Source organism: Lonchura striata, chromosome 4 (genome assembly GCF_050655825.1).
Source record: "Lonchura striata isolate lonStrDom1 chromosome 4, ASM5065582v1, whole genome shotgun sequence".
Classification (NCBI taxonomy): Eukaryota; Metazoa; Chordata; class Aves; order Passeriformes; family Estrildidae; genus Lonchura; species Lonchura striata.
The window spans coordinates 29431126-29451730 of record NC_140706.1 but is presented as its reverse complement, the minus strand read 5'-3'; the positions used below and the strand labels follow the sequence as shown (position 1 = coordinate 29451730).

The 20605-nt window shown below is 40.2% G+C and overlaps 1 protein-coding gene across 2 annotated transcripts in view; it reads right to left on the bottom strand.

The window, feature by feature from the left end:
• ZDHHC2 (zDHHC palmitoyltransferase 2) overlaps positions 1-18131 on the bottom strand; it is a 31845-nt gene extending 13714 nt beyond the window's left edge. The window contains exons 1-5 of one of the 2 annotated variants that reach the window (XM_021535314.4): positions 17927-18131; positions 7792-7818; positions 5064-5158; positions 2017-2137; positions 1029-1098 (exon numbers count right to left, since the gene is read on the bottom strand). In XM_021535314.4, the coding sequence (XP_021390989.2) occupies positions 1029-1098; positions 2017-2137; positions 5064-5158; positions 7792-7818; positions 17927-18095 (482 nt within the window). In that variant the 5' untranslated portion in view covers positions 18096-18131. Of the gene's footprint in view, positions 1-1028; positions 1099-2016; positions 2138-5063; positions 5159-7791; positions 7819-15814; positions 15937-17926 lie in introns of those variants that run through there. The other variant, XM_085578636.1, reaches the window with a different exon arrangement.
• Positions 18132-20605: the final 2474 nt, after the last annotated feature.

The window sequence follows — 20605 nt, the reverse complement described above, 5'->3', positions numbered from 1 at the left end:
AAAATCAGATATGTTCACAAGAAAATCAGATATGACTGAAATTACAAATTTTGGTATGGACAAAATAAAGGTATGTTAACTAATGGAATTCTGCAAATTTCACTCACATTTTGTGGATAACAAGTCACCTTTTTTCTTCACTAGAAACACACATGACTATGTTCCTATCTTACACTGCAAACACCATTCCATACAGCACAACCAAAATGCTCTTCCTGCCTCTGCTGCTTTCCTGGACAAAGCAATGTCTTCTCCACCTCACAATCGTGCTGTAATGTTTGATCAGCTGAAGAGTATTTGCAACTGCCTTAAAGCTAAGAATAAACCTCCCTTTGGAGAAATGTCTCCTCTCAAAGTTAGAAGTATAAAGCACTGGTGGGCCAGAGTGAAGAAACACAGACATCCAAGCTAACTGGAGAAGGGTCAGAGTGAACAGCTAAAAGAAAAAATTAAATTAGAAAGCAATCAGACTTCTGGAGAGTATGGATATGAACTTCCTTTTGTGCGAGACAAAGAAGAACTTAATTTTATGGCTTTAGATAGAAGTGGGAAAATGCTTGGCTGTTTCTTTCTTTAAACAAAAGTAACCTGCAAGTTATCCAGTAAAAAATAGGATATTAAGTGTATTACCTCAGGTAAGATGTAAGTGACATCATGATTAGATTGAGATGGGTAGTGATGCTTATTCAGATTCTAACAAAAGAAGTACATTTTTTTAATCAGCTATTTTTGGTTACATTTTTAAGGAAAATTCTTTATTAATATTTATAATTTTTAACCATTATGTAAAGAATACATAAGGGAGTCAAGAAATGAATTAGACTAGGCTACAGACTTCCTTAGAAATAAGTAAATGAAAACTAAATAAAAAAAATAAAAAAAAAAAAAAAAAAAATCTAAGGGGGGGAAAAAAGTTTATCTGCCAAAATACTAACCCTGAAAAATCTACTCATAAAAAATAGAAGCTTCTGTGCTAAGAAAGAAAAATTGATTAATTCAAAAAATCACTTGTTTAAGGATATTCTTACTTGTCGCATACTGAACAGTGATGGCAACGATCTGGTTTTACAAGATGGCATCTGTCACAGTATCTGATTGCTAAAGAAAAAAGTTCACAGATTAGATGTCAATGTACAGTTACACATTTTGATTTCTGAAGTCTGTGCAAAAGGAAATACTATCAGCCACCTAGCAGAACCCCCAGGAAAGCATTTCAGCATGATCAGGAGCAGTTGGAAATAGTGAAGCATTCCTGCAATGCTGAATCTATCAGATTGAACCCAAAAAGCTCTGTTTTTGCCATCTCTGCTAACCATACTAATCTTTCTTTTCCCCCCAAGCCTTATAGCTCTAAAAAACAACCAACCAACAAAACCCACAAAACCCTCACTAGACTGGAAAACTGTTAAAGACTGTTCAACAATATAGCCATTTTAAGCTATTATTCTAACAGCTTTAATTTATTATGTGATAGTATCTCTTGGATTTGCTTAGCTAGCCAGCACTGAAAAACTGACAATATGAGTAGGGTTAGATTAACTGTTAGTTTGGAAGATCTTTTGTTCTTGCAACTGAATGACCAACAAGTAAAACAGTAACAGTTTCTTATTGTGATCTAGCTAGCTATACATGACATGCAGACAGTGATTGTGTTTTTATTATTTTTTTAACCTATTATAAAGGATATTTAAACAGTTAATGAATGCTACAGCCTCTTCTGCAGCTTGTTAGTATCAAAGTTATTTGGTAATATCAATTTGAAAACAAAAGCAAGGCATTGTCAATCCACTTTAAAATCCTAAATTGTATGCTGCAATTTACTTCCCAACAATCTCTATACACATTATGAATGTATCTGCACAAAACTAAATAAAAATTCCTGAACCACTCTATTATTTTATGAAATATGGAAAGCACTTCTTCCCTTCAATCCAAACCCATGAAAACTTTTTTTCAATTAGTTTAAGTAGTACATCAAGACACCTGCCTTTGTCAGTCTCCTGAACACCTATTTACCTCCAGACATTGTCCGTGTATAGATAGGAAGATCCTTGGCTGCTCGTCTTAAGACTTCTTGCTGGGATTCACCTCTAGGCTCCCTCTCTAGGGACTCCTTGTCTGAATAGGATAGATGAAACTGGAATAATTTTTAAAATCAAAGAAATATTAGAAAATTCCAAGTTAAACATGTAACTGTAGATGTCTAAAAACGAATAAATATTCATTATATAAACATGGATTAGCAACATGTACAGGGTATTACAGCAAATGACCCAACGTTCCCACGACAACTAATTCATTTTATGGCAGCTGAAGACAAAATTAAAACTACTTCTGATTTGGTATAGAGGCAATGCTGAATGGTTCCAGAAGTATTATGTAACATTCTTCAAGAGAAAGATCAAGAGCTTATGATTCCTTTAAAAGGTCAGTCAATTTATTCCTGTAATGCCAAATATTAACTAGCGAATATAATCTAGGGATGTCAGTGTTTAACTGAAAGAAAATACACTACTAGTAATAGCAGAAAAGACAGTTTTATTTCTCTTCTGGTGTCTGTCATTTTCCCTTTTATTCTTTGTCACTGCTATTCTCTTCATGCAGATGTTAGGATGTGTTTTTACTTTAGAGACTGGCTGAGAGAAGAAAGAGATGGGTCTTGTATGGCAAAATAACCATATCTTGAATACCTTCCTGAATAAAATGGCAGCTTCTGTCACTGCTCAAAACAATAACAAATGTGGCTATAGCAAGTGCTGAAAAGGTAAAAATTACTGAAAGAGATGCTTAGTACACATGAAATACTACAAATTTCTTAAACTTTGAAGTCCTCTGCAACACAGCAACATAGCTAGCTTTGTCACTGTAGCTTCTAGAAACAGGCAGAAGTCTTTGGTAACTCTATCAGAGAAAGACGATACAAAACCACCTTTGAAAAGAAGTCCTCATTTGGCAGGAAGAGCTGCCTCTATCCTGTGCCAGAAAAATAAGCCCTCTGCGCAGCATTTAGGTTTACAGGAAGGCTAGTCATTACAATAATATTGATTTTCCTTTCCTAAAAAAAAGTAATGCATGTAAAAATAAGAAAGCAAACAGAAACATGCAGTTAGGAGCCTATTCTCACTTCCATAGAGAAGGCACCACTCCACCCTTCCTGACAAAGCCCACAGACTTCCAGCTGAAGCTGGATATTCACTGTTTTAGTTGAGTTTCTCAGCTTACCATATTTTCCCCTTGCACGACCACACTTTTACCAACATCTGAGTTGATTTATATTGGGATACATAAGATTTCTCACTACAGAAACCTAGTTTAGAATACTTTTTAAAAAATGCTTATTTGATGTAAAAAAAGCTACTTTGCCATCTTTTTTTATTGTTCCTCAGAGTAGTCCTTCATCTAGAACCTTTGTGCCTGGGTACCCATTTTCACTCCCATCTTCATGCAGTGCTTGTATAAAGCTGGTACACACAAGTAAAGAATAGCACACACTAGAGGAAAATCTATCAAAACCTACTTTATATGTAAAAGTTTGAAATAAGCTTTAAAGAAAGCTGTGTGGTTTGCACCAGCTGCAGTATTAATGAAAACAAAATACAAAAGCTTGTTTTTCAGTCTTCAAATGAGTATTTGCTAGCTCAGTTCACTTGAAAATACATCTTTTTCTATTTGCAGACTTCATCCTATAAAATGGAAGCCAATCAGCAACTTAACATTACAAAATACCCTAATTAAATTTTTAAGATACTCTAGTAGAATAGGAAAATGCTCTAACAGAACATTTAAAATGCTCTAGTAGAATAGGAAAAAGACATGGAACAACAAAGATGTCACTTACTGCCAGCAACACTGTGTAAATTCAAATAAAATAGGAACACCACACATTACTTTCTATTACTCAACTACAATGCTTTTCCTACCCCGTTTGAAATTCTCCAGTAGCACTGTACGATGGATTTGGAACTGTACTACAATCAGCAGGATTTGTCAAAATGCTTTCATTGGCATCAGCCCAATGATTTGGAAACCCTTCTAATTATCAGTACAGTCACCATATACATGCATACATTTTGCTATGTAATTTCCAAATGAAACAGGTTTTTAATTTATTTTGCTCCTACCCACCCAGGATGTAGTAAAGACTGCACTGAACCCCAGTGAAGATGGCAATTTGAATTATCTACTTGCTTTCCCAATTACATATCCTACTAGTGAATGAAAACTATTTGGAAAAGAACCTCCACACAATAGACAACAGAAATCACAAGCTATTCATTTTAGGTTGACCTGGTACATAGAGCAGCTAGAGTTGAGTCCATGCCAAAGTATGTGTTTGCTTTGTGGGTATTTCAAACAATAGGACAACCATAGCATGATTCCTCCTGACCTCAGAGGCTGTGTGACACAGCACCTATTGAGGACTCAGGGGTTTCTGTACAAAGACAGCATGGAAGAGGCCAAAAAAATGTGTTAGCTATAAAAAGCTGCATGGGCAGAATTTCCACTGGGGCCATTGATGAAGAACCTTCCCAGACCCCTTTTTTCATGTGGCTGTTCTTTACTAGCTCCCTTCCTGCTCGGCCAGCTGTGGCTTCCTACCATGAGCTTACCTAATGTGCACTCCCACCACAATCCAAAAGCTCCTTCATACCAACACAAATGGGGAAGAAGTTTTAATTCAGAGCACAACAGACAGATGCTGACAAGAAGTATAACTCTTAAACACAGGGAAAGAAATTTCTGCCCATGTAAAAGTCTGATATTCCCAAGGCAAAGATTCAGGCTACTAGTTCATATATCTCATATTTTTCAAGTGGACAGGATTTTTTCTTCTACCATGAATATCTCATTTTAAAATATCTATTAAAAAATCAGAGAAATTGTTACTTTTTTTTTGTCTTGGTCCCTACACTGATTGCAATCTGACTCCTATTAAGAAGCTGTAACTACCATTTGTGTTTTTCTACAGAGTGTAAAACTACATGAGATCACAGACTAAGTCATTCAAAAACTACAAAATCAGACATTTGGCCAGGCTATTTCATAAACAAAAGTTATCTTACTTCTTTTGAAGGATTCATTGGTAGAGTAAAGATTGTTTTCCAGTATGACCAGACGAAGAGCATGAAAAATATGTGGTAAGCAACCAGGCACACAACTAAAATCAGAAGGAAACAGAATTAATACAAACAGACCAGTGATATTGTACTTACAAACAGTGCCTGTAGGCATCACAGACAGTTCTCTAACAGACGTAAATACGAGGCTCTGGAAAAAGCTTTGCCACAAAAATACTGCACTGCAACTTTACATCAGGCAAATGCAAACTGTGTAGGGAAGGTCATGATAGAGTCTACATAGATTACAGAAGTTTAAGGCAAATGGTTTATAGCCTATTAAAGACCCATCATTAATTAGCAAACAGTCTCCCTTACACATTTGTTAAACCCTCATTAACTGATGCATCTGTGCCTATTGGCTTTATAGATCTTGTAGGAGACTGCTAGCCATGCAAACCCCCACTCTGCCTCTGCCCAGCAAAAGCCCCAACCCCCCAAAGGATGTAAGGGGACAGTGACAAGTGTGAGGGAAGTCTTGGGGTGAATATGCACATGATACCTGAGCAGTAACCACATCCAGTTAACTTGTTTTACTAGATTTTAGGAGGGAGGAGTAACTTTTCCAAAGCGTCTGCCATAGGTTAATAGGTATTTCCACTTAAAAGCTCTCACCCTACTAAGTAATTCACTACAGTAAATAGCATATCATAAATCCATATCCCCTGATTAACTTACTCTAATAACAAGACAAGAGTATTTTTCCACAAATTCATATCCTCAAAAAGCATCACAATGGGAAACCTGAGCATTCACTTCATGATCTGAAATACTGCCCTTGTATGGCCAGCTCATGGAGTATTTTTATGTGTCATATTATTCAGGGCTAGAGAACTCTTTATAACACATGCATGATGGTGCATATAAATGCAAAATAGTGGTCTGGCATGCTCTTACTTTTTGCAATTTTGCCTTAAAAGTAACACTGAATAAATACTTTTGGTGTTGATGTTCATTTATTCAAATAGCAGTAACATTGTAAATATTTACTCTTATTTACTAAGCTGTTAAAAATAATAAACAAAAGCTAATAGAATCTGAGGAGCAACTCTGTACAAAGCTTTTGGGATGACAGGGGCAAAGTCATGTGCCATATCTATAAACTGAAAGAAAAACCTTATCAGTATAAATAAGTGATAGAACTGGACTCCACGCAAAGCAGAATACACTAAATGACCATTTTGTTATAGCATAAGTATGTGTACAGGAACAGTCCCCACTTTTATCAGAACATTTCTATTAATGCTAAAAAGAACCGATTTACTCAAATAAAATCAGTATTTTTTTAAACAACAGTATATTCATGGCATATAGTGAGAGCAAAGTAGGACACATTACCTCAGTTTGGTACATGATGCACTTACTGATCTGCATTAAGCATTTTATTATTGCAAAAAAAATAAAAGTAACTGACTGACAAGAAAATTGTTCGCATAGAAAAAAAAAAAAGCACCTAACACCTAAAGACTGGTGGCTGCTGAGTCCAACACAAGAACCTCATTTCACTTGAGACAGTTAAAGAAGAGCTGTCTGATGCTCCCTGGCAGAAACCTTTCTATTTTATATGTTTTCTGGAAAAAACCCCAAAATCAATGAACCAGGCAACCAACCAAAAAAAAAACCCAACTCAAACAAAACAAACCCCAACCCAAATGCTGCATCCCTTGCTTGCAGGCAACCAATTTACAGCGAGCTAGCACACCTAGAGTTGCCTGGCAATTGGGGGCAACCTATAGTACAGCTGAGCCCCATTTGCCCAGTTTTCACTCCTGAAAAATCTTAGAAGTATAGCCAGGGTAAGTTTCTTCTGACTGGCTGAAGCCCACCAAGGCCTTGAGTGAAAATAAGGAAATTTAATGTTGCCCAACCCATTTTGCTGATAATTTTAATATGTTTTGTGAGCAATGCCCATCAACTTACTTTCTTCCTCTCCCACAGCGTATGGAGCAGCAAGAAACTGAAATGCAAAGCCTGCAGATAACACTTCTACACTCATATGGGGGATGACATCACTGAACTAAAAAAAAGCTTTTCAAGCAAATGCTTCTTTATTGACAAACGTGTTTTCTAAGTGAGGGAGCTGCCAATAACTTAATGAAATCTGCTGGAATTACACAAACATAAAAAGCTCTTCCTCCAAAAGCTCTGCAGCTCTACAGTTTACACTTCCATGTTGTGCTGTAGTATTAAAATAGCATCTGGAGAAAACAATCTAAACATGGTACAGTGTCAGGGTAGGGACTGTAGTCATTGCTCACTAGGCAATATTATTATATTCTGACAAGGCCACATAAAGAAAAAGAAAATGCAGAAAAAAACTGCCTCCCATTTAAGTATGTTGCATCTGCACAAATACACTGCTCATCCCTAGAAATCCTGCTTTTACAAGAGTTTTTTGTATTATGAATACATTTTTTAAAACCAGAATGTAAGGATTGTTTCAGTTGACATATCAGAAAGCCAGTGAGAAGAGTAAAAAAATTCTAATTTTTCTCTTCTCTGTTTGTAATGGCTATAGCAATAGTCAGGAACAGCAAGATAATAAAAGGTGCTGAGGAACAAAAAAAGTACAAATCTATTTTTTTAAGTTAGACTGTTTCTCAATTCTAGTAGTCAACTACTGTTCTACTCTGATATATAAATTACATCTATAAACAGCTAATAAAAATCTTACCTTTTTCTCCGATATTTGTCATTGTCACTGAAAAAAATAAAAAAATAAAAATTTATGTTTCAAAAACAAGTTATATAATGCAGCATTTAAAGTTTTTTATTTCAGCCAAAGACAGAAGTGTAATCATCAAACAATACACGTTTAAGGTCACACACTATGAAGCTTTTATGCTGTGTACCTGTTCATGAGAATAGGTACACAATATCAATTGCTTATCAGGATTTTTGGCTCCTCTTCCCAGGTTCATTTCCTGATAACTAGGACTTCCATCTATCTGAAGCTGCCAAAGTTTAATCCAAGAAAAGCCATCTCTGAAGAGCAGTTATTTCTTCTAACTGTGTTTGCACAGGCTTCACTCTTTATGTTCTGCTCTTGAAGTGGAGGTATCAGACTCCAGAATTGGTTTTGACAGCAATATTTGGTGATACCTTAGATCTTCAAATGTGCATTTCCTTTAAGAAATTGCCCACGGATTACAAGACTTGGGAACAGTAAGAGAGTGAGAAAGGGCAAGCATGTCAGACATGGAAGGGAGCACACAGGTAACACATATCAGTAACTGCATTTTCCACTCTTTGTCACATTATTTAAAAGTAACCATTCCACAACAGGTATCTCAGAGAGATCAGAAACTCCCAAGATCAAAACCTCTTTTCACCCAAACCACTCCACCACACATTTATCCATCCTGGTTAAGCAGTCTACAAGCTGTGGTACACTGGTACCTACAACAGGACGGTAAATATACAGAGCTTTCATCCATTCTTGTCTTCCTAATAAAAATGATTGCACCAGACTGGTCTTCAAGCAGCAGGCACAAGGCAACTCCTATGGGAAAGCCAATGACCCATGCATCTGACTGATAGATTAAACTTAGGCTTGGTGACTGAGTTAAAGCCAGCATTTAAATACATCTTGCACATTGCAAGGGTGGACCGCGGCACCAGCGCTGCTCAACCCCTTAGCTAATGCTCTGGAAGAGTGAACACTTACAAGTTGGAAGATGACACCAACCTGGGGACAGCAGCTGGTACGTGCACAACTTCCATTCAGAGGGACCGTGACAGGCTGGGGGAATGAACCAATGGGGCCCTTATGAAATTCATGAGGGCAAAGACAGTCCTGCACCTGAGAAGAAGCAACTCCCTGCAACGACACAGACTGGGGATTGCTGTGCTGGAGCAGCTCCCTGGACCAAGCCATGGAGTTGCTGGTGGGCAGCAGAAAGGGCCAGCAGCCACATGGGTTACATCAGCGGGGGCACGGCTGGTCAGCCAAGGGAAGGGTTTCTCCCCTCTGGGCAGCATTCATCAGACCTCACCCAGAACACTGCGGGGTTTGGGCCCCCAAAACAACAGACACAAGTCCAGCAGGAAGTGATGAAGCTGGCAGGGACTCATCCTCTAAAGAGAGGCTGCACAGCCAGCGCTTGTCAGCCATGGAGAAGATGTGGTTTCGGGAGGGCCTCCCAGGAGGCACTGAGGAGCTGGGCTCTTCATACAGGCACAGAGTGAGATGACAAGAGCCAGCACATGTAAATTGAAATGAAAGGATCAGATTTGATACAAGGAAAAACATTTCCACCATGAGAACCATTCACCAGCAGAGGAAACTCTCCAGACACGTTGCACAGCTTCCACCCGTGAAGTTTTTCAAGACTCAAGCCAATAAAACCCTGAACAACCTGGTTTAACCTCACACCTAGCCCTGTTTTGATTAGGAGGTTGGACTAGATGAGCTGAGGTCATCTCAAACATGAATTATACCAAAATTCTGCAATTATAAAGTAGGTCTGTTAAAATTGAGATTGGACTATAGCTCCAGCAAAACAAACCTTACCTGAGGGAAACCAGTAAGCAACCGTGTTCATAAAGCTCCTCAAAAAAATAAAAAAAAAGACACCACAGAAGTTGCATAAACCACTATAAACTACATTCTGCCTTCAGTTTTCTGAACTCTTTAGAATTTGATAAGCCAAATATCCATCCAGACAACTGCTAGAGAGAAGCTGAAGGAACACGTATATACATTTGCCTCTGAGGAGCAGACATGCTCCTCTACAATAATGCACAAGAATTGTAAAATTGTAAGGAAACAGTCATCCACCAGATGATTGTTTACAAAACAAAAGACAGCTTCAGAGCTGACATGCAATTTAAAAGTGATGGAGTTCTCAGATTAAGAAAAATTAGCCACTATTCAAATTCCGATTTTCTTTCTCCATTTGGAACAGTCAGCAAAGTATGCAGAAATTTTGCCAGTCTTCTTGGAATAGCTACTCTCTGCTAATTAAAAAGTCACAGCCAAGCATACATTGCAGAATCACCAGTTTCAAAACAAAATCTACTTAACCAACCTTCGCAATAATTTGTGGTATTTTTCTCTCCTTACAAGGGAATGCCATAGAACACTGCTGTGAAAGTAACTGTAATCTTTCTCCTGCCCCTTATCTTCACATAAAATGTATTTACTAATGTGTCTGAGACATCTAAATTTTCCACAATGCCTCTAAGTAAAGGACAGACAAATCCAAATATAGCACTTTCCACCAGACAGCAAACCCAAAGCTTTTCCAAATTTCTGTCCACCTCCAGAAGGAAATGCACTCCTCAGAGTCTCCACCTGCACAGAGGATTGTCTTCTCAGCTTCTGCATTATCTAGCCTGGAATCCAAATGCTCCTGACAGTCAGGACCATGAAGGCTAAAACACAAGTGCCGAGATGTCCAGTTAACCCCATGAGGGTGAGAGCATGTTTTTGGGATTTGGGTTTTTTTAATATATGTATCTTGTCATGTTAATTTTTTAACCACCAAGTATAAATCCAATGTTATTTCATACACTCCTGAGCTGCAACCACTGTACGAGACCAAAGCACAGAAGAACCAGACTAAAAAAAGATGCCAGTACCTTCAATCTTACCATCATTTTTCTCCACACATATTGCAACTGGTGTTTACAAGGACACTAGCTGCATACCCAACAAGTATTCCCACAGACAGTGACAGAAAGGAACTATGCAAGATATCCAATAACCTGCATGAAGTGAAATTCCAGTCCTTCTGCTTATGCTGTTTTAAATCACCTCTGACAAAGGCTCCCTGGAGGAGGTACAGTGTGTGGGAAAGTAATGAACAAGCATCTACAATACAACAGCACCAGAGAGGAAATGAAGGTGTGGGGTTTTTGTTGTTGTTTTTTTTTTTTTCTGGTTGGTTGGGGTTTTTTTTGTTTGGTTGCTGGCTTTTTTGGGGGGGAGGGAGGGGGAGAGAGTGAGAAAACTTTTTGTTTTGTACCAGTGTGGCAGAACTGATGAATAGATTTAGGAGAAATTCTAAATTTGTTTGAATGACCATGATACAGAGACTCTTAGAGTAACTACAAGATGCCAACCCTAAGATTACACTAAAACTGTACTATTTAAGAGCATGGAAAATAATTTTCTAATATGAAAAAATCCTCTAATTTTGGATTTGATCAAATAAATGTTTGTTATTTTCCCTGCCTTCTGAATAGCACACAACACATTTATTTAAACCAGATTTTATATTTTTTACTAGAAACATTTGTATCAGTATTCCTGGCAATTTTTTCATGTCTGTTTCAAGGGGTTACCCTCACCGTGGTGAAAAGTAGGTCAGATTGTGCATTCTGTCATTAATAAAGATCAGCTGAAATGCTGCAAATGCATTTGCCGATAGTTAAACAGCACAGAAATAATATGGGTAAAAAGCATTTATGCCTATGATGACAAAAATAAACACAAAGGACATTGCAATCCCAACTGCTAAGAAATTTCTGTGAGAAAACAGGGTAAATCCCTTTGAGACCAAAATGGAATGATACTCTTGTATACTCAGAGATGGAAATAATTATAAAAACATGATCTGTCTTCAGGAAATCATTAAAAAGTTACAGCTTAGTTCGCCTGAGATACTGCAGGGGCCAATTTCATTCAGAATCACCCTTGCACTGCTAAAGCCTCAGGATGCTGTTTCCAGCTCAGTACCAGCAGACTGCCACATCACAGAACCGCTCTGGCTCTTGACGCAGCTCGCAGATGGTGCTCAGCACAACCAGGGACCGGGCTGCGACAGGCGCAGGACTTCAGCCAAGGCAGACGCCAACTTCCTGAGCCAGAAACATTGCTCCCTGCTTGCCCCAAGCAGCCAGGAACAGGAACAGCACATTCAACAGTCAATGCCACTAAGCAGCCTGCGCTCGCAGAGAACAATTGCAAAGATGACAGAATGCTGTGTTTCAAAAGATCTTAAAAAGTCCAGGATGGTTTCCATCACCAAATTGGTTTGCTGCTAGGAAGAGAAATCACATTACTAGGCACCTTGCACACTGGGTCAGACCAAGTGGATTTCCCACTTCTTTAATTTCTACTTTTCTCTAGAAATCTTAATTCTCACTCAACCATGTAAAAACTAGGTAGACATGCATCTCCACATAGCTAGAGACATGGTAAGACACATTGCTAGCACAAATCCCAAAAGATTTTCAAAGATTTCATATCAAAATGTGCATTAGCTATGTAATGTTACATTTTGCCTGACTTCTAAACCCAAAGTTTCTGAACTGTAAATGTATTGGCTAGATTTAAAAATAAGGAAAAAAATAAAAAAAGAAAATGGGAGAAAGCAATTAATTTTTTAAAGCAGTGATGAAAGTGGATATACAAAATTTTGCTATCATATTTTATGTACATTTTTAAAATATTTAAATCTTTGGAATGGGAAAACAAGATACATCTGATGCAGAGACTGCAGCCATCTATAAATAGCTGGTTCTCTCAAACTTTTATGAAGTTTAACATCTTGGATCTGATTCACAAAACTAAGTACACATTTTATCTTTATAGCATATTTGAAGCTGTAAAACACTGATCTATAGACACAGTTTGATTCAGCTCTGTGCACACATAAAAATGTTTTATAGTTGTGACAAGTGTTCTGTCATTGTCTGCAATAGTCCTTTAGTAAAAGTATCAGTGTTTGCAGTAAGAACCTACCTCTCTGCTAGACAGAGCAGTGATTTGCATTAATTCAGAGTGACAAGGTGCCCCCAGTGCTTTGTTTCAGAACAAAAGTAACCAAAATATTTCTGGGATATTTAAGGTTGGCACAGGCAGTCATCAATAACCCATACATTTGCAATTGTTGGTATTTTCAAATGTTTCAGAAGATTCATTTTAACCCTGTGCTCATCAAAATGCACAACTGTGCACTTGCCCAGCAGCGTTTGCTATTAGCTATCTTTGCACATAAGGTCACAAAACCACTGCTTTTGTATAGGGTATGAGCAAGAACTGACTTAATCTTTCCTCTTTACAAACTTCTCATTTACTTTCCAAATCACAAAGACAGATTGAAGAATGAAAAGTGTCTGGCTCTACCAAAGTTGCAGACACTTATGTTGCCAGCATTGCCAGAAACTTTTCAGCAAACAAAAACTGCAGCCTGACAAGAACAACTCTTAAAGTTATGTCTCAATCAGTGTTAAACCTTTTCCTGAAAACATACTTAACCAGTAACTGTATCTTCACCACAGACTTTACGTTTTTAACTTCCAACCATGGTTTACATTTCAAGGCACAAGACCTACAGGTAGTATACTGGGCACTACACAGAGAGATAACCAGCCATAGTCTTCAGTTCTGTTTCAGAGCTGTAGAATGCAGCTGCCTCTGAAAATCTGAGAAAGCACTCAAATGAAATTTGGGAAATGCACAGAAGCACTGCTGGCTATAATTCAGAAGCCAATTCTACTTCAGTCACCAGTTTTGAAACTTTCCTCAAAGTAACCAAAGATGTCAGAAGAGGGGAAAAAAAAAAAAAAAAAAAAAAAGGTAGTATTTCCAAAATATGGAATAAAAATGCAAACTTCCTTGAACCAAAGTACTTTTGCACCTTAGCAGCTAATGTGCAGACAGCATATTTAACCGGTATTTGACAACAGCCAACTGCAATGCTACAATGTACTTGTATTTCTATAGCCAAACCTAAGCTCTAAATGGTTACAAGACATAAGCTGCAAGTACCATAAATCCTTTAATCTACCCAGAGAACATACTGAGCAAAGAGCTTGAATCCAGCAGACCAAATCCTGGGTCTGACCTTTTTTTTTTTTTTTTTAGCTTTTTTTCCCCCCCTCACCCTATCAGCAGCTTCTATCTCCTTATTTTCTGCCACTGCCCTAAAGACACTGTGCCAAGCCCACAGGGCATGTATTAATTCTGCCTCTAAAAAGTGATGAATTAAGCAGCTTTATATCCCGTTATAATTCCATTCCACTGATGGTTCACAGGGTCAAAAACCTCAATTCAGCACTAATCAATCCGATCATCCAGCAAAAATCTTTCATGATCATTAACATGTTTAGCAGCTGGATGTCATTCCAGGCTTTCTGTTCCATTCTGAAGGTAGACGTGGACAGATACCAGTCATATATTCCACACCAAAAACAAAGCTGTGACTTATGAGCATTCCTAACAGTATTGTCAATGTCTTGTTGTACTCACTCTTCAGCTATGCTGAAGTAATTTATTCTTTTCCAAATCAGGCAAATCACTCACCAGGTGGCAATATTTCCTCCCTTTCCCTTCACTGGAATAGTCACAAAATGCTTATTGCTTGTTTGTCCCAGAGTAAATCTATTTTCCTTCTTAAAAATTACTAATTCAAGCTGCATTTCCTGACAGGACTCCCTGAGTAAGAGCATTATCCTGTGAATTAAAATCAGTACCATGAAAAAATTGATCAAAACTGGAAAAAAACCATCCATTTTCTATTGAATACAGGGTATCTACAGGATAACCCTTTCATCAGCTAAGATGTTATTTTTCCTAAAAACAGCTGTCACAACACTGTCAATTTTTTTACATTTTCCATGTTATATGCAACTCCAAATCTTGAGCAGGTAGGAAAACAAAACAAAACAAAACGATGTCAGTATCTGCATTTGCCAAGAACATTTCTGATAAAGAACTGTCAGAAACTGCAAGTAACTACTGGTTCTGCCCTACCTAAAACATGGAATCGATAACTCCTCCAAGTCCCTTATGGTTCTACTAACCTGAATTACAGAGGTATCTAAGAAGGGAAATGTAAGAATATTTTTTTTTTCCTTTGCATATGAAGTAAGCAAAGATTTTAATAAACACTGAATGTTCATTTTCAGGTTTTCACAAACAGTGAATCCAATGTGCATTTTCTTCAGTATAGACACATGGATACAGGTGCTAGGGTGAAGTATTTCATTTGCATTTCATGTTACTGCTGTTCCATGTATCCTAGGTTGAAATTTCAGTAGCTTGAGCTATCAAAGTTCACTTTACTTGCTGTACACCACCTGTATTTCCCCATCCTTTTTAGAGAAAGAACAACAAATCTGTATCCCTTAGATTCTCATAAACACACTCAAATTATTTTTTAAGGGAAGGAATACTTAAAGACGGTAATTGTAAACACAAAGTTATTCAGGGTGAAAAAAAAGTACTACTACTAAACAGGGCTTGTGAGATGACAATACTGGCAAAATCAAGAGAATTGCACTGGATTAGGGGTAAGCAAATTATAGTTGAGTGTTTTAAGACCAACTCATATACACATTTAATTCCAGTATTCATTCTACATTCAGCAGAAAGAAGAGTTTGCTAGTGTTCAACACCTTTCTCCTTCTCATTAAAGGTTAAAGCTGCACGAACACTTACCTGAATCCACTAATAAAAGAGACAGAACTCTAGACATGGCAATACTAGTGTTAAAAACAGTGGATTTCTGTTTCTAAAACCTCTTTTTGTTTCTAAATGCTACTCAATACTGTAACTACTCAGCTTTAGGTATATAAGGCATCAGCTTAGTAGATTTCTTAAAAAAAAAAATTGTCCCTCCTATAATGCTTGTATGAAATTGAAGAAGAAAACCCCACAAATAAACTGACAAAAACCCCACAAACACATTCAAAATGCTACATTTGAAACACTTTCTCATTATTAAAAGCTCAAAGACACCACTTACATTCCAACAGCGCAAAGTCCTTGCTAGGTCCTACTGTACAACAGTTAACACTGTTCCCTGTATGTTGTCAGCCTCAATGACAGCGAGCTGCAGGAAAAAACCCAGCTATATACATCCTCTTTAGCATTCAGTGCTGCAGGAATAAAAGATGCACTGAATAGACAGACAGGCTGGCTTCAAAGCAAGAAAATGCTTGCAGTCTATTCCTGCCGTTGGCTTTCATTCCCAGAGCTGTTAGTTATTCCTTCTGTTGTTTACACTAAATATTCATCACTAAGACAAAACATAAGCTTGTTTTATTTTAATATACCAAAAATGAGGAAAAAGATCCAGATATAGACAAAAGATGGAATTACTGGAGATTGTGGATGACTATTATGCTGAATTAAAAACCTGGTGAGCCAGCTCCCACTGGAATGTGTCGGGGTGGGTGGGAAATAAACAAACAAACAAATCACCCTTGTCCATTGAAAGGAATTCAGTAAAAGATGCTTTAGGTGAGCCCCAAGATTTTACTTCCTCCCCCTCCCACTGTGGGCCTTTTGCTTTGAGGGGCTCTCAAGGAATCAATGAACCACAGTTTATAGTCTGAAGCAAGTTTCAAGCATGTCATCTACTTAAGAGGAACCTGCTTTCAGGTAAGCTGAAAACCCAATCTTATTCTGTTGGACAGTTATACAAAACAAAAAATACAGTACAATACTGAAGCAGTAGTGCCCAGAACAAGCTTACTGTACCTAACACAAGGCTGCATACAGCAGAACGTTAACTACAGAGTGGCTCTTCCCTGGAACATCCTTGCCCTCCTTGTGTCAGCTTACAGCTCCCCTTTCCAGGCTTACTCAGTCAATTCCCAGAACCCTGCAGATAATTTGCTTCCTTGTGCTGGAGGTAGACACTTCATTGTTCATCTCATGAGGGCACAGCAACTTTATTTAAGGGTGTTGCTTAAAATGAACAGATGCAAATGGAGTTAGCAGAGAAAAAAATGCAAAAAGCCTAACCTCCAATATAGGAACTACAGCAAGTCCTGATACAAAAACCAGAGGTGCTAGGCCTGGCAATCATTTTTTGGTTAATCCCTCAACTGCTCAGCCAAGCATCCACAGGACAAAAATCCTATCAGTTTTCTGTAGGCTATTAAAAAAAGATAAAATCAAAAATTAGGTACTAGACTGCTGAGATTTTCAACATGAACAGCTGAAAACTAAGTACATCGAACTTATATTCCTGTGTGCCATTATGCTGACATTGTTACTGAAACATCAATATGCCACACATTAGCCTCTGAAAATCAGATTCAAGGGTTTTCTACAAGATACACTGTAATTGAAGTAAAATCAGGAAAAAAAAAAAAACAACTCCCAAACCAAGACAGGCTAGTGAGCTGGTCATTTAATAAATCCTTCTGGCTCGGCTGCTCTAATTCACACGAACGCTCACATCACACATCACACCCAGCCTCCAGTATGTACCGAACGATCCGCCTGACGCTAAGGACCGGGTGCCAAGGCGCGCAGCCAGGATGACTTCCGAATGTACCGGCACGCTGCCGACGACAAAGAAGGGATCAAGAAGTTGTGACAGCTGGGCATTTTCTAGACGACTGAAGGGTGGCACAGGGAGGCTCGCGGATTTCCCGTTACCCATTCCCAGCACCGTGTGTGTACATGTGTATGCGCCGCAGGGACCGCGAACTCGGCTCAGCCGCCGGCACGGCCGGTCCCGCTCCCGCGTCCGGGGCTGGGACCGGCCACTCTGCGCACTCCACGGAGGGAAACTCACGCCTCGGAAAGCCCTGTGCGCCGGCTGCCTCCTCGCGTGGGAGGGGAAACAAGGCACGACGGGTCGCGGGGGACATCGGGCAGCGCTGGCGGCCCCCGCCCGCCCAGGGGGTCGGGGCACGGGAAACCGGTCCGGTCCAGACCCGGCCCCGGCCCCGGCCTCGGTCCGGGTGTGGCGGCGGCAGCAGCAGCATCCAGGGGCGGCCCCGCCAAACAACAGAGGCGGCCGCCCGTGCCCGTGCCCGCGCCGCCCGGCTGCGCTCCCCTGGCAGGGGCGGCGGCGCCCACCCGCGTCCCGCCCGCCCCCCGCCGCCGCGGCGGCACTCACGCAGGCAGAGCTGGGTGACATAGGCGTAGTAGGACCAGCAGAGGATGCTGGAGATGAAGAGCACCGGCACCCAGTAGAGCAGCCGCTGGCAGCGCCGCCGCACGCCGCCCCAGGCGCCCGGCGCCCCGGCTGCCGCCGGCGGGGCCGCCGCCATCTTCCCGCACCGCATCCCGGCCGCTCGCTCCGGGGGCCCGGGCCCCGGCCGCGCTCCCCGCCGGAGCCCGCCCCGGCCCCACCCTCCCGGCACGGCCGCTCCTCCCACTCCCGCCCGCCGCTCCCCCCGGGCTGGGCAGGGCAGGGCAGGGCAGGGCAGGGCGGCGGGGGGAGAGCCGCCCGAGAGCCCACAGCGTGCCCCCGGGCTCCGGGTGTCTGTGCCGGGCCGGGGGCACGGGCACGGCCGCCCGGTTCGGGGCGGGGGGCGCGGCGGCCCCGCCCGCGCAGGGCGCGGCTCCGGCCGCGGCCGGCCGCCACGTGCAGGGCGCTGGGGCGGGCAGCGCCCGGCGCTCGACGCCGCCTGCTTCCTCATCCCCCTCTGAAACCGGGATGGCGATTTGCACCGCCCTGCGAGCGCTGCGGAACACCCGGGTACAAACAGCGCTGCCTCCTTTGCAAGTGACGCTTGGCAGTACAGTGAGCGAGTGCTGCGGGCTGCCGTGCCCCGGCGGGCAGGCGTGGCTGGCTGGAGGCCTTTGGCAGCTGTTCGCGCAGGGGAAGGTGGCGGAAGGTTGTGCTGACTCACCCTTCCCCGAAAGGCTTTACATTACACTCATCCTAATGAAACACTTGTGAACTATAACAGCAAACCCAGCCTGGTTACGTTGTGTGCACCCTAATCGTTGCTGAACTATCATTGCAAAATCGGGTATGTCGAGCGCAGCCCTTGTATTTCTGCAATCTGCTCTCAGAGCATCAGCAGTGCAGTAGGTGGGAAGTAGCTGATTTATTAAAATGGGTTTGGACTTTGAAAAAAACCTTGTCTAAAAAAAAACCCCTTGTCTAAAAACCTCACTCAGGACACTAAACATGAAGATAAGTAATCGCTATCTGGAAGGCTTACAACTATCATTGATTGAGAAAAAGGCTGAGAAAAGTATTGGAGAAAACAACACAGAACCAATGGTAGGTGTTGCTGGCAGATTCCAGAATAGGAAATGGAGTAGCTATAGTGTGTTTGTTGAAGAGACACAAAAAAAGAAGTTCACCATATGGCTGCAGTGTTTTTATGTGATGCAAAATCATGCAATCCTCTTACTGTAAGACCAAACAGTGTGATTTCAGTTAGCCACACTGAACTGAGTGAATGACCAACACAGAATGATTTATCAAGAGGAATAATATATATATCTCATGGCAGTAAATCGTCTTTGCCTATTCAGGAAGAAGACTTGTATATCATTCTGAAGGGCACAGCAAAACTGTCTCCTCAATGTATGGTTATTACAGTAGAGAAATTAATAAAATATGCTACCAAAAGATTGGGACAAATTAATTTAAGAAAAGATTCTGCATAATGGGGAATTATGTATTATACATTTAAAGGTGAAGATACAATGAATGGTGCTGGAAAGCTAGATTTTATATTCCTGCATGCTATATTTCTCAAAACAAGAGTAAAGGGACTGAAACCAACATGACTTAGACAATAAAAGCTTTTTATTTTGCCTTAATTAATTGTGCAAGTCATCACTGAGGCTAGCATTTAAGTAGAACATTTAAAGGCTTTTACTATGTTTTAATGAAAGCATGTGTGATTATTCAACATAGATTTTAAATGCATAAGGAATAAGATTATCACTGCCTGAAGGTAAGCCCCATGCTCTGCTGGCAAAAGTTAAAAGTAATGAAGGCAATTAAATTCATTTGATGGCTTTTTGCACTTATTTGGAAATAAGTGACAGTGACCTCTCTCAGGTACCAAGGATAATGCATCTGTTGTGTTCTGTGTTTCCAGGGAGACATGTCTGTTCCTTGAGAAGTATGCAGCTAGATGCTGTGTATGTAAGGATGAAGTAGGTTTTGCATCGTCTTAGGGGCTATGAAAGATTTCTCCTGTAAACCAGCATTTTAAAATGCTTGTATGTGACATGGGGCTTATTAACAATACATGCCAGGGAAACACAGTAAACACTAGAGAAAATTCTATAATATAGTAATTTATTCTTTGGAATCATAGTTATTATAAAATATTAAGCATATAGAAAGGTGGCAGTTTGCCAGAAGTGTGGGAATAAAAAGATGATGTGTTACAAAGACCTTAAATTATATCATACAAATTCTGTTCAGAAGCTTTTCATTATCCTTTCATGGAAATGGGCTTGTGTAGTTCAGCATTCCACCTTTTCCATGGCCACTACCACCCACTGCTCACTGCTCAACATTCACAGTAATCAGAATTCTCCTATTTAATATGCTAGTAATTACATTAATAATTACTATAGTGTATGCTTTATCGTAGCTCCAAAATCATGGTTATCTGGTTCAAAAATAGTGAAATAGGCAAACTTCACTTCAATGTAGATGGAACAAAAAAGCTTTTTCTGACTAATACTCTGAATTTCCTTGGAGCATCCCTTGGTCAGACAGCTGTAAAGAATCCCTCTCTCCTGTCCTCATGTCTTTTCCCCGTGAACACAGGCTCTCTAGCTCTCCTTCATGTCCGCAGTTACTTTCTATTTCTTC